Genomic DNA, 15,616 nt, shown 5'->3' with positions numbered 1-15,616 from the left:
AGTTGGGAAGTTCCCTATAAATCCGAACTGTTTCATGACGTAGAATAAGTGATCCCAGGTAATCGAATCAAATGCTTTTTGGGCATCGAGAGATAGGATAGCTGGGTCGGCCTGTTGCTGGGTTTTATTAGCATGCAGAAAGTCAATTAATTATGAAAATTTTCCTAGTACTAGCCATTGAGTTCCGCTGTGCCATAAAGCCGACCTGGTCCACATGTATTAGGGATTCAAGAATGGGTTTTAACCTATGTGCCAGAATTGCGGTGAATATTTTATAATCAACATTTAGGAGTGATATGGGGCGGTATGAATCAGCTATTTCTGGGTCTTTTCCCTTTTTTGGGATTAATATGATTTTTGATGCAGTAAAATATTTAGAAGGTGTCTTGCCCTTGCCTAGATAGTCATTAAACAGATTTGTTAATGCTGTTGCGACCTCATCTCTCAGTATTTTATACATTTCGGCCGGGAGTAAATCAGGGCCGGCAGCCTTCCCCAGTCTAAGTCTGTCTATGGCTACTATTACTTCGGCATTAGTTATGATTTGATTAAGCTTTTCTGCAACTTGTCGTGGTAGAACTGGGACCTGGATTTTTCCCCAAAACTTCTCTTTGTTCTGAGTGTCTATAATTGGGACATTGTATAGTCTCTTAAAAAATTCATGGAACCCGGTCTTGATATCCTCTGACTCAGTTAATCTTTTCTCCCCAATCTTAATAGCTTTTATAGGTTTGTGTGCTTGGTGTATCCTAACACAGTTTGCCAATAGTTTCCCAACTTTGCTACCGAATCTGTAAAACTTGGCCCTTTGTTGGTTTTCTTGTGTCATAGCTTTCTGAAGTGATGTTGTATCCCATTCTAGTTTGGCTTTACAGTATTTTTGCCAGTGTGACTGGTTAGGTTCGGTAATGTACAAATTATAGGTATTTCTAAGATAATTTGATAACTCTCTCTCAGTGGCGTCACTAGGGGGGGGCGGGGGGGGCGGGCCGCACCCGGGTGACACCCACCAGGGGGTGACACCAAAAAAAAAAAAAAAAAAATTTTTTTTTTTTATTTTTTTTTAATTTTATTGAAATTCAAAGAAATACAATGTTGAGATGCATAGATTTTTTTATTAGAGGCTGGCATTTGTGAACATTGGTGGGACTGGGGAAGATGTAGACACACAATTTTTTTGCCCCTTGAGCCAGTGCTGCAATTTCAACAAATGGTTTTCCCGGCTGCTTTTGCTTGTTTGTACTTTGCTTCTCCCCTGCCCAATTTCGCTATGAATGTTGTGGGCATGCCGTGGGGCTTGCAAAGTTGCGCTGCTAGCCTAAACCTGCCTGCCTATCTGTGCTCACTGCTCAGTGATATGTGGAGCAGTGGAGTCACTCACTGCTGTGCTGTCTCTCTAAACGGGAACTGGCAAATCATGAGGGGATGCCTGGCACCTGACCGCATGACTGTTTGACACTGTCTTTAAAGTGAAGGAGCCACGTATGATGACAACCAGACCATTACGGTTACGGTACACTAAGTGCACACTGAACAGGTAGGAGGGCGGGCGGGGGTCTGGGGGTGGGCAGAGTGCAGAGGTGATTGGCCATAAGAAGCGGTAGGCATGCGGCCCGGGGCTGTGCACTGACAGACTTGGAACAGAGTCAGAGAGCAGAATTTTCATAGTTTGCGCGCCTAAACCTTTTCTTCAGTGATTTATTTTTAGAGTGCTCTGTTTATCTTTCATTTGATGCTCTGCTGAGCCAGGGAGCAGCTCTAGGCATGAGCTTTATAATTAATGCAGTGCAGTTTACATATTTTGTATGTGTGTGTCTGAGTTTTTTTGTGTGTGTGTGTCTCAGTGTTTTTGTGTGTGTGTCTGAGTGTGTTTCCGAGTGTTTGTGTGTGCATCTGAGTATGTTTTAAGTGTGTCTGAGTGTTTGTATGTGTGTTTGCCTGTGTTTTTGTGCGTGTCTGCTTTCTGGGGGGGGGTGACACCATAACTTACCGCACCGGGTGACACCAACCCTAGTGACGCCACTGCTCTCTCTCTCTTAAGCGTGTTTTGGCCCTGATCCTGCATGTATATTTTTTAATCTCACCCCTGATTACTGCTTTAGCTGTTTCCCAGTAGGTTTCCGACTTATGGTTATATGAGCTGTTCTGTAATTTATAATCTCGCCACACCGCTTGAATGTGTTTTTGAAACTCCTTGTTACTAGCTAAATAGCGAGGAAAAGTATATCCTCCAGCGGGTTCAAAGGAGGTGTTAAAAGGCTTAATTTCTAAAAGTATAGGGGCGTGATCAGAGATGATAATATCACCTATCTGCGCATTCGTGCAGTTCCCAAGCACCCTAACTGAGCCCAAAAAAAAATCAATTCGTGAAAATGTTTTATGATGTTTAGCTTCACATGTGTAAGCTCTTATATTAGGGTTCTTGTGACGCCAGATATCTTGTAATTGGAGTGTATTGCAGAAAGTTCGTAGTATTCTAGATTTTTTGGGGAATTCTAATTGGCTTTGTATTGTTAGTGTTCAGATGATCTATGTTGGTTGCAGCAAGATTGAAGTCCCCTGCCACTATCATGATAGTGTCCATGTAATTGAACAATTTGGCCTTCAATTTTACCCAGAATAACTCATCATAATTATTGGGACCATATACATTGCATATCGTATAACTTTTAATTTTTAATTTTTTGTGTTCTTGTTCAGATAAATGTGTTTCTTGTAGTAAGTTAATATCTGCTCTGCATTTATTTATATGTGTTAAGATTCTTTTGCGTTTGATTGGGTTTGTGATACCGCCCACGTTCCATGACATGACCTTTAAAGTCATTTTAATCTACTTGTATCGTTATCTATAGGCAACATGAAAGAAAAAGAGAAAAAAAAAAAAAAAAAAAACCCTTCCTCCTAGTCTCTCCCCCACATCATATCTAGCTATGTGAGCTTGCTTGTGAGGAGAAATCTTGTATAGGAATCTTAACTTCCTATTCCCCTTTATCATACGAAGGTCTAAGTATATAAGCATATTTGTGATTTGCATGATTCACTCCTGCCTCTTCTCCCCACCCTTTTAACTATTATCCTGCCTATGTTGGTCTAAATAGGCCTTGGCCTCTGTCGGTGTGTTTAGCATGATTGTTTCATTGTTACTAAAAAGCTTAATTTTAGCAGGGTAAATTAGCCTGGCCGAGAGGCCTTGGTTTATTAGTGTGGTACAATATGGGGCCATTGCCCTTTGACTATGTGTTTAACCAGTTACTTTACAGTGGCATTATTTCTAAAAACATTTAACTGCAATAATTACATATATTTTTTAAATGACTCATCTCCTTTTATTAATATAAACTTGTATAAAAGCAGCACATGTTAAAAACACAATGCAACAGCTTTCAATTGATTTGTGAATTACAAGTTAACAGCAGTCTTTAAATAAATGGAGACACAGAGAAAAATAAAAATAGATACTGCATCCTCTGACTGAACAGACATAACATATATGGAGTTTGTACCTAATTAAATCAAATAACCATGAAAAAGGGAGGCTTAGCAATATTCAATGTCAAAAACTTTAATTTAAATAATGTGGACACTGCACACTTAACTTCAAACTCTGGGTTTTAAATTATGGATTTAAATCTGAATTGACCCTTTGACTTCCTGTCAGTATTGGGTTATGTTCACTTACTGTCCCCCCTGTCAATGAGCTGTATCTGAACACAATTCAACAAAAACACTAAACCACATTCATTAAATTATCATTTTCACTAATAGAATCCATTTCAGTAAAATCTACGGCTGCAGCACTTACTACAATAAAATGTGGGTGAAACACTGCTCTCTCTGCCTCTCTCCCTTTCCTGATCTGTAAGGATTCAGGAAGTGACAGTGGCACATTCCACTGCACTTAGAGGGGAAGAACAGAACTCTCTTTTTCACTTTAGCAAAGCTGTCAGCTTCACAGGACAGCAACAAAATAAATGAAAGTTGTTTTTTTTCCGTTTTTGTTTTGTTTTATATGATTTAACATCCAGCCCCAACCCTAAATTCCACTTACTAATGCCTCTCACTGGATTGGGTCAGCCCAAATGGGACTGCCTCAAATAAGCAGATAATGGGCCATGCAATGAGCTTAACCACTTTAATCTAGTAGATGGCGCAGCATGTTGTGTAATGGTGGGCAGACCTGCTTGTGCCTCTCCATTGCACAACATGTAGCTGTGAAAAAAAAATGCTGGGGAAAAAAAAAATAGCAATTTTTTTATTTTTTTTTAAAGCCAATAAAAAAAAATATATTTATTTTTGCCCATATGAGAGGTGAAGCACTGCCTCACCTGCCTCTAGTGACTGCACATCACTGACAGACGGACTGCAAGCCTGGTGAACCCAAGCAGGCAGTTTCTCGATGGTCTGTCAATGTTTTGGATATCGGGGCAATAGTGAGACAAAATAGTGTGATTTTATTCAGTTTTAGTATTTTTAGGAATAAAACTTAAGATTTAATCCCATAAACTCTTAACATAAGCAAATACTTTATTGCACTAGTTGTGCTAATGCATTCTTTTGTGGGCCACTGACTCATTGTTTAAATGTTGTAATTAATGCATAACACCCACCTCCATTATCAGCAATATAAACAAGTGTAAATATATAGAAGAGGAATGTGCATTTATGTGATGTCATTGAGTGTTCATTTTCTATACTCTTTCTTTCAGCCCTCCATCATTTTTTTTTAGAGCCCACCAATTGAAACAAAAATATATAGATAGGCCAAATTTTAATTATTTATGATCCCACATGGGGTGTTCATCTCCAAGTTTGATCATGCTAAAATGTCACATCTAAACTAAACCTGTTTACAATATCAAGTGTGATGCAAAACTGTGAAAGCCAGTAGCATAAAAGGAATTTTCAAATTGAAGGGTTTGAATTTGTTGCCATATGCTGCATTTTAAAGATACAATGGAAGAATATTCTGATCTTATTTTGTCCAAAAAAGCTCTAAAGTTATTAAAACAAAACAGTTATTTTTAGCACGTTAATAAATGGAAAAACAATTGAGCATAAAAAATTAATAAATGTATATGAACTTACAAATCAGTTGTTCCAAGAATACTTTTCTCAAAAAGCTGATGATAATGATGAGTAACCATAACAAATGCAAGGTCAGAAGATGCCTAAAATTGAAAATAGTATAAAAACTGTAATCTAGAAGTAGAGAGCAGTATACAGGTATTAAAATAAGTGATATTGGTCATACAGTACAAAATTATAGAATTCTTGACTAATATAGTCTTGGCATAATGAGATTAGTTTGCTCACTTTTAATACAGTTGGAAATGGAGAGAGATAGTGATAGTGGACAAATATAACAAGTGAAGCCCCACGATTACCACAGTCTAAGAAACAATGTCAAATAATAAAATATGAAATAATACAATTGCTTGCACAAAACATTAACAAAAAACATTAATATCATAATTTCTGGAAAACATACCAGATATAGAAGGATTCTAAGTCATCTATACTATAATCGCGTTTGTAACGCGTTCGTCGCCGTCGTCAGTTGCAAGCACCGCCACAAGAATGTAGGCTGTGCGCGCAGCCAAAAGAAGTATTAACAAAAAAAACAAAAAAACGTAACCGCCAGCCCGAAATATTAACAAAAAAACACCTAACCGCCCGCACAAAATAATAACAAAAAACCTAACCGTCCGCACAAAGTATTAACATTAAAAAACAACCGCCCGCACAAAGTATTAACAAACAAAAAAACACAACACAAACTACCTTATTACACTATTAACCAATAAACTGAAAAAACCCTGCAACACCAACTACCTAATTACAATATTAACCCCTAAATCGCCAACACCCCACAATGCAAAAAAATAATCTAATCACTAAGCCCCCTAACCTAAAACCCCATAAATTAACCCCAATTATATAAAATTAAAAAACTTACAATATTTAAGATTAAATAAAAAGATATTACAAAACTTAAAAAAAAATTAACAATACAAAAAAACAAATACTAAAATTAAAAAAAAAATAAAACATCTAAAATTACAGAAAACAATAAAAGTAATTATCCAAATAAATAAACCTAAACTAATACCCCTATTAAAGAAGCCCCCCCAAAAAATAAAAACGCCACCTAATCTAACACTAAACTGCCAATAGCCCTTAAAAGGGCCTTTTGTAGGGCATTGCCCTAAGTTAAACTGCTCTTTTACTTAAAAAAATTACAAAAGTACTCCCTAACAGTTAAACCCCCACAATAAAAAAAAGTCTAAAAAAAACTAAGCTACCCATTGACCCTAAAGGGGCTTTTGTATGCTGCCCATTAAAATAAAAAAGTCCTAATCTAAAAAAAAAAAATCCCCACTAAACCAACTATCAATAGCCCTTAAAAGGGCCTTTGTAGGGCATTGCCCTAAAGTTATCAGCTCTTTTACCTAAATAAATTACCAATTACCCCCTAAAAGTAAACCCCTCCACCCACACAAACCCCCAAATTAATAAAACCTAAGTCTAAAAAAAAAATAAACTACCCATTGCCGCTAAAGGGGCATTTGTATGGGCATTGCCCTTAAAAGGGTAATCAGATCTTTTGTTGCCCATTAAAAAATAAAAAAATCCCTAATCTAAAAAAAGTCTAACCCTGAAATACAGTAGCTACTTACAGTTCCTGAAGTCCTGTGGTGAAGGTCTTCTTCCAGGCGACTCCATCTTCATTCAGGGCGGGGACATCTTCTATCTTTATCCGGAGTGAAGGCGGCGAGGAGCAAAGGTGGCCGCGGAGCAGGACCGGTGATCACGGAGCAAGACCGGCGGCCGTGGAGCAGGACCGGCGTGGAGGTTCCTCTTCATGTGATCGTCGCCGCACACTGAAGATTGAATGCAAGGTACCCCATTTATATTGAGGTACCTTGCATTCCAATTGGCTGAAATTTGAATTTGAACAACCAATAGGATTTCAGTAGCTCTCATCCTATTGGCTGATTCCAAATTTCAGCCAATAGGAATGCAAGGTACCTAAATGGGGTACCTTGCATTCAATCTTCAGTGTGCGGCGACGATCGCATGAAGAGGGACCTCCACGCCGGTCCTGCTCTGCCGAACTTTAGGAATGGTGAGTACCTATCTTGGGGTTTAGACTTAAGTTTTTTTTGGGGGGGGGTTTAGATTAGGGATTTTTTTTATTTTTAATGGGCAGCAAAACAGCTGATTGCCCTTTTAAGGGTAATGCCCATACAAATTCAATGGGTAGCTTAGCTTTTTTTTAAATTTTGGTGGGTTGTGTTGGTGGGGGGGGGGGTTACTTTTAGGGGGTACTTTGTAATCTTTTAGGTAAAAGAGCTGTTTAACTTAGGGCAATGCCCTACAAAAGGCCATTTTAAGGGCTATTGGTAGTGTGTTAGATTAGGGGGTGTTTTTTATTTGGGGGGATATTGTTATAGAGGAATTAGAATAGATTTTTTTTTTTTTTTTTATCGTTTATTTTTTTCTGTAATTTTAAATAGGTCAGTATGCAGGTGGTCAACATTCCATGCCCTGGGTGGATTTTAATTTCCTGTAAACCTCAATTGAAAAAATAGACTGCCCTCTGGGCAGGCGTGTCGCCTAGTCTATTATAAAAACAAATTTTAAAAAGGCCTATTTGCTCAGGGATTCAGTCAACTGTTAAAGAAAACTCAGTAGCACATGAAACTATACTAAGCTAAATTGCAGTACACAACTACTTCAAAGATATATCAAGAATCATCTTAGAGTGTGTGTAGAGTTTAGCTTCATAAACTTCAATGAAGATATTCATTTTTTTTAATAAGTCTGAAGCAGATGAGAACAGATTGTTCCATTAAAGACATCTTATCTTGTTTAAAAAGATAGATAATCCATTTATTATCTATTCCCCAGTTTTGCACAACCAACAGTTATATTAATACACGTTTTACCTCTGTAATTACACTGTATCTAAGCATCTGCAGACTGCCCCCTTATTTTAGTTATTTTGACAGCCTTGCATTTTAGCCAATCAGTGCTGACTCCTAGGTAACTCCACAGGCATGAGCACAATGTTATCTATATGGCACATATGAACTAACGCCCTCTAGTTGTGAAAAATTGTCACAATGCATTCAGATAAGAGGCGGCCTTCAAGGGCTAAGAAATTACCATAAGTCCTAAATAAGTTTAGCTTTCAACTAACAATACCAAGAGAACAAAGCAAATTTGATGATAAAACATAATTTATGTAAGAACTTACCTGATAAATTCATTTCTTTCATATTAGCAAGAGTCCATGAGCTAGTGACGTATGGGATATACATTCCTACCAGGAGGGGCAAAGTTTCCCAAACCTCAAAATTCCTATAAATACACCCCTCACCACACCCACAATTCAGTTTAACAAATAGCCAAGAAGTGGGGTGATAAGAAAGGAGCGAAAGCATCAAAAATAAGGAATTGGAATAATTGTGCTTTATAAAAAAAAAAAAATCATAACCACCACAAAAAGGGTGGGCCCCATGGACTCTTGCTAATATGAAAGAAATGAATGTATCAGGTAAGTTCTTACATAAATTATGTTTTCTTTCATGTAATTAGCAAGAGTCCATGAGCTAGTGACGTATGGGATAGCAGATACCCAAGATGTGGAACTTCCACACAAGAGTCACTAGAGAGGGAGGGATAAAATAAAGACAGCCATTTCCGCTGAAAAAATAATCCACAACCCAAATCAAAAAGTTTTAATCTTATAATGAAAAAAACTGAAATTATAAGCAGAAGAATCAAACTGAAACAGCTGCCTGAAGTACTTTTCTACCAAAAAGTGCTTCAGAAGAAGAGAAAACATCAAAACGGTAGAATTTAGTAAAAGTATGCAAAGAAGACCAAGTTGCTGCTTTGCAAATCTGATCAACAGAAGCTTCATTCCTAAAAGCCCAGGAAGTAGAAACTGACCTAGTAGAATGAGCCGTAATCCTTTGAGGCGGGGATTTACCCGACTCTACATAAGCATGATGAATCAAAGACTTTAACCAAGACGCCAAAGAAATGGCAGAAGCCTTCTGACCTTTCCTAGAACCAGAAAAGATAACAAATAGACTAGAAGTCTTTCTGAAATCTTTAGTAGCTTCAACATAATATTTCAAAGCTCTTACTACATCCAAAGAATGTAAAGATCTCTCCAGAAAATTCTTAGGATTAGGACACAATGAAGGGACAACAATTTCTCTACTAATGTTGTTAGAATTCACAACTTTAGGTAAAAAATTAAATTAAGTCCATAACACAGCCTTATCCTGATGAAAAATCAGAAAAGGAGATTCACAAGAAAGAGCATATAACTCAGAAACTCTTCTAGCAGAAGAGATTGCTAAAATGAACAAAACTTTCCAGGAAAGTAATTTAATATCCAGAGAATGCATAGGTTCAAACGGAGGAGCCTGTAAAGCACTCAGAACCGAATTGAGACTCCAAGGAGGAGAGATTGACTTAATGACAGGCTTGATACGAACCAAAGCCTGTACAAAACAATGAATATCAGGATGATTAGCAATCTTTCTGTGAAAAAGAACAGAAAGAGCAGAGATTTGTCCTTTCAAGGAACTTGCAGACAAACCCTTATCCAAACCATCTTGAAGAAATTGTAAAATTCTAGGAATTCTAAAAGAATGCCAAGAGAATTTATGTGAAGAACACCAAGAAATGTAAGTCTTCCAGACTCGGTAATAGATCTTTCTAGACACAGATTTGCAAGCCTGTAACATAGTATTAATCAGTGAGTAAGAGAAACCTCTATGACTAAGTATCAAGCGTTCAATCTCCATAACTTCAAATTTAATGATTTGAGATCCTGATGGAAAAATGGGCCTTGAGACGGAAGTGTCCAAGGTTGGCAACTTGCCATCCGAACGAGATCCGCATACCAAAACCTGTGTGGCCATGCTGGAGCCACCAGCAGTACAAACGAACGCTCCATTAGGATTTTGGAAATCACTTTTGGAAGAAGAACAAGAGGCAGAAAGATATAAAGCAGGTTGATAATTCCAAGGAAGCGACAACGCGTCCACCGCTTCCGCCTGAGGATCCCTGGATCTGGACAGATACCTGGGAAGTTTCTTGTTTAGATGAAAGGCCATCAGATCTATTTCTGGAAGCCCCCAGATTTGAACAACCTGAAGAAATACCTCTGGGTGAAGAGACCATTCGCCCGGAAGTAACGTCTGGCGACTGAGATAATCCACTTCCCAATTGTCTATACCTGGGATGTGAACCGCAGAAATTAGACAGGAGCTGGATTCCGCCCATACAAGTATCCGAGATACTTCTTTCATAGCCTGAGGACTGTGAGTCCCCCCTTGATGATTGACATATGCCACGGTTGTGACATTGTCTGTCTGAAAACAAATAAACGATTCTCTCTTCAGAAGAGGCCAGAACTGAAGAGCTCTGAAAATCGCACGGAGTTCCAAAATGTTGATTGGTAAACTCGCCTCCTGAGATTCCCAAACCCCCTACGCTGTCAGAGATCCCCATACAGCTCCCCAACCTGAAAGACTCGCATCTGTTGAGATCACAGTCCAGGTTGGACGAACAAAAGAGGCCCCTTGAACTAAACGATGGTGATCCAACCACCAAGTCAGAGAAGATCGAACATTGGGATTTAAGGATATTAATTGTGATATCTTTGTATAATCCCTGCACCATTGGTTCAGCATACAAAGCTGGAGAGGTGAAAACGAGCAAAAGAGATTGCGTCCGATGCAGCAGTCATGAGACCTAAAATTTCCATGCACAAAGCTACCGAAGGGAAAGATTGAGACTGAAGGTTTTGACAAGCTGAAACAAATTTCAGACGTCTCTTTTCTGTTAGAGACAAAGTCATAGACAGTGAATCTATTTGGAAACCCAAAAAGGTTACCCTTGTCTGAGGAATCAAGGAACTCTTTGGTAAATTGATCCTCCAACCATGTCTTTGAAGAAACAACACTAGTTGATTCGTGTGAGATTCTGCAGAATGTAAAGACTGAGCAAGTACCAAGATATCGTCCAAATAAGGAAATACCGCAATACCCTGCTCCCTGATTACAGAAAGAAGGGCACCGAAAACCTTGGAGCTGTTGCTAGGCCAAAAGGAAGAGCAACAAACTGGTAATGCTTGTCTAGAAAAGAGAATCTCAGGAACCGATAGTGGTCCGGATGAATTGGAATATGAAGATATGCATCCTGTAAGTCTATTGTGGACATATAATGCCCTTGCTGAACAAAAGGCAGAATAGTCCTTATAGTCACCATCTTGAATGTTGGTATCCTTACATAACGATTCAATATTTTTAGATCCAGAACTGGTCTGAAAGAATTCTCTTTCTTTGGAACAATGAACAGATTTGAATAAAACCCCAGGCCCCGTTCCAGAACTGGAACTGGCACAATTACCCCAGCTGACTCCAGATCTGAAAAACACATTTCAGAAACGCTTGAGCCTTTACTGGGTTTATTGGAATGCGTGAAAGAAAAAATCTTCTCACAGGCGGTCTTACCTTGAAACCTATTCTGTACCCTTGTGAAACAATTTTCTGAATCCAAAGACTTTGAATCGAATTGATCCAAACATCTTTGAAAAATCGTAAACTGCCCCCTACCAGCTGTGCTGGAATGAGGGCCGCACCTTCATGCGGATTTGGGAGCTGGTTTTGACTTTATAAAAGGCTTGGATTTATTCCAGACTGGAGAAGGTTTCCAAACGGAAACTGTTCCTTTAGAGGAAGGGTCAGGCCTTTGTTCCTTATTCTGACGAAAGGAACGAAAACGATTAGCAGCCCTATAGTTACCTTTAGATTTTTTATCCTGAGGTAAAAAGGCTCCCTTCCCCCCAGTAACAGTTGAAATTATTGAGTCTAACTGAGAACTAAATAATGTATTACCTTGGAAAGAAAGAGAAAGCAAAGTTGACTTAGCAGTCATATCTGCATTCCAAGACTTAAAGGGACACTGTACCCAAAAATTTTATTTCGTGATTCAGATTGAGCATGAAATTTTAAGCAACTTTCTAATTTTCTCCTATTATCAAATTTTCTTCATTCTCTTGGTATCTTTATTTGAAATGCAAGAATGTAAGTTTAGATGCCGGCCCATTTTGGTGAACAACCTGGGTTGTCCTTGCTGATTGGTGGATAAATTCATCCACCAATAAAAAAAATGCTGTCCAGAGTACTGAAACCAAAAAACATAATTTATGTAAGAACTTACCTGATAAATTAATTTCCTTTCATATTAGCAAGAGTCCATGAGCTAGTGACGTATGGGATATACATTCCTACCAGGAGGGGCACAGTTTCCCAAACCTCAAAATGCCTATAAATACACCCCTCACCACACCCACAATTCAGTTTAACGAATAGCCAAAAAGTGGGGTGATAAGAAAGGAGCGAAAGCATCAAAAATAAGGAATTGGAATAATTGTGCTTTATACAAAAAAATCATAACCACCACAAAAAGGGTGGGCCTCATGGACTCTTGCTAATATGAAAGAAATGAATTTATCAGGTAAGTTCTTACATAAATTGTGTTTTCTTTCATGTAATTAGCAAGAGTCCATGAGCTAGTGACATATGGGATAGCAGATACCCAAGATGTGGAACTTCCACGCAAGAGTCACTAGAGAGGGAGGGATAAAATAAAGACAGCCAATTCCGCTGAAAAAATAATCCACAACCCAAATAAAAAAAATTAAATAATAAGCAAAAGAATCAAACTGAAACAGCTGCCTGAAGTACTTTTCTACCAAAAACTGCTTCTGAAGAAGAAAACACATCAAAATGGTAGAATTTAGTAAAAGTATGCAAAGAAGACCAAGTTGCTGCTTTGCAAATCTGATCAACAGAAGCTTCATTCCTAAAATCCTTTGAGGCGGGGACTTACCCGACTCTACATAAGCATGATAAATCAAAGACTTTAACCAAGACGCCAAAGAAATGGCAGAAGCCTTCTGACCGTTCCTGGAACCAGAAAAGATAACAAATAGACTAGAAGTCTTTCTGAAACCTTTAGTAGCTTCAACATAATATTTCAAAGCTTTTACTACATCCAAAGAATGTAAAGATCTCTCCAGAGAATTCTTACGATTAGGACACAATGAAGGGACAACAATTTCTCTACTAATGTTGTTAGAATTCACAAATTTAAGTAAAAATTTAAACGAAGTCCGCAACACCGCCTTATCCTGATGAAAAATCAGAAAAGGAGATTCACAAGAAAGAGCAGATAACTCAGAAACTCTTCTAGCAGATGAGATGGCCAAAAGGAACAAAACTTTCCAAGAAAGTAATTTAATATCCAGAGAATGCATAGGTTCAAACGGAGGAGCCTGTAAAGACCTCAGAACCAAATTAAGACTCCAAGGAGGCGAGATTGACTTAATGACAGGCTTGATATGAACCAAAGCCTGTACAAAACAATGAATATCAGGATGATTAGCAATCTTTCTGTGAAAAAGAACAGAAAGAGCAGAGATTTGTCCTTTCAAGGAACTTGCAGACAAACCCTTATCCAAACCATCCTGAAGAAACTGTAAAATTCTAGGAATTCTAAAAGAATGCCAAGAGAATTTATGAGAAGAACACCAAGAAATGTAAGTCTTCCAGACTCGGTAAAAAATCTTCCTAGACACAGATTTACAAGCCTGTAACATAGTATTAATCACTGAGTCAGAGAAACCTCTATGACTAAGTATCAAGCGTTCAATCTCCATAACTTCAAATTTAATGATTTGAGATCCTGATGAAAAATGGGCCTTGAGATAGAAGGTCTGGCCTTAACGGAAGTGTCCAAGGTTGGCAACTGGCCATCCGAACGAGATCCGCATACCAAAACCTGTGAGGTCATGCTGGAGCCACCAGCAGTACAAACGAATGCTCCATTATGATTTTAGAAATCACTTTTGGAAGAAAAACTAGAGGCGGAAAGATATAAGCAGGTTGATAATTCCAAGGAAGCGACAACGCGTCCACTGCTTCCGCCTGAGGATCCCTGGATCTGGACAGATACCTGGGAAGTTTCTTGTTTAGATGAGAGGCCATCAGATCTATTTCTGGAAGTCCCCAGATTTGAACAATCTGAAGAAATACCTCTGAGTGAAGAGACCATTCACCCGGATGTAGCGTCTGGCGACTGAGATAATCCGCTTCCTAATTGTCTATACCTGGGATGTGAACCGCAGAGATTAGACAGGAGCTGGATACCGCCCATACAGGTATCCCAGATACTTCTTTCATAGCCTGAGGACTGTGAGTCCCTCCTTGAAGATTGACATATGCCACGGATGTGACATTGTCTGTCTGAAAACAAATGAACGATTCTCTCTTCAGAAGTGGCCAGAACTGAAGAGCTCTGAAAATTGCACAGAGTTCCAAAATGTTGATTGTTAAACTCGCAGCCTGAGATTCCCAAACCCCCTGCGCTGTCAGAGATCCCCATAAAGCTCCCCAACCTGAAAGACTCGCATCTGTTGAGATCACAGTCCAGGTTGGACGAACAAAAGAGGCCCCTTGAACTAAACGATGGTGATCTAACCACCAAGTCAGAGAAGATCGAACATTGGGATTTAAGGATATTAATTGTGATATCTTTGTATAATCCCTGCACCATTGGTTCAGCATACAAAGCTGAAGAGGTCTCATGTGAAAACGAGCAAAAGGGATCGCGTCCGATGCAGCAGTCATGAGACCTAGAATTTCCATGCACAAAGCTACCGAAGGGAACGATTGAGACTGAAGGTTTCGACAAGCTGAAACCAATTTCAGACGTCTCTTTTCTGTTAGAGACAAAGTCATGGACACTGAATCTATTTGGAAAACCAAAAAGGTTACCCTTATCTGAGGAATCAAGGAACTCTTTGGTAAATTGATCCTCCAACCATGTCTTTGAAGAAACAACACAAGTTGATTCGTATGACATTCTGCAGAATGTAAAGACTGAGCAAGTACCAAGATATCGTCCAAATAAGGAAATACTGCAATACCCTGTTCTCTGATTACAGAAAGAAGGGCACCGAGAACCTTTGAAAAGATCCTTGGAGCTGTTGCTAGGCCAAACGGAAGAGCAACAAACTGGTAATGCTTGTCTAGAAAAGAGAATCTCAGGAACTGATAGTGATCTGGATGAATTGGAATATGAAGATATGCATCCTGTAAGTCTATTGTAGACATATAATGCCCTTGCTGAACAAAAGGCAGAATAGTCCTTATAGTCACCATTTTGAATGTTGGTATCCTTACATAACGATTCAATATTTTTAGATCCAGAACTGGTCTGAAGGAATTCTCCTTCTTTGGTACAATGAACAGATTTGAGTAAAACCCCAGACCCCGTTCCAGAACTGGAACTGGCACAATTACCCCAGCCGACTCTAGGTCTGAAACACATTTCAGAAACGCCTGAGCCTTTATTGGGTTTACTGGAATGCGTGAGAGAAAAAATCTTCTCACAGGCGGCCTTACCTTGAAACCTATTCTGTACCCTTGTGAAACAATGTTCTGAATCCAAAGACTGTGAATCGAATTGATCCAAACATCTTTGAAAAATCATAACCTGCCCCCTACCAGCTGTGCTGGAATAA

The 15,616-nt window shown here is 38.7% G+C and overlaps 1 protein-coding gene across 1 annotated transcript in view; it reads right to left on the bottom strand.

Annotated features, from left to right (window-relative positions):
- Positions 1-15,616, bottom strand: part of FBXO15 (F-box protein 15) — a 644,716-nt gene that overhangs the window by 396,680 nt on the left and 232,420 nt on the right. The window contains exon 4 of the mRNA XM_053714867.1: positions 5,086-5,168. Coding sequence (XP_053570842.1) covers positions 5,086-5,168 — 83 coding nt within the window. The remainder of the gene's footprint in view (positions 1-5,085; positions 5,169-15,616) is intronic.

The sequence above is a fragment of the Bombina bombina genome, chromosome 5 (genome assembly GCF_027579735.1).
Source record: "Bombina bombina isolate aBomBom1 chromosome 5, aBomBom1.pri, whole genome shotgun sequence".
Taxonomy (NCBI): domain Eukaryota; kingdom Metazoa; phylum Chordata; class Amphibia; order Anura; family Bombinatoridae; genus Bombina; species Bombina bombina.
Note: the sequence above shows the minus strand (reverse complement) of the source record. Positions and strands in the feature narration are given on the sequence as shown.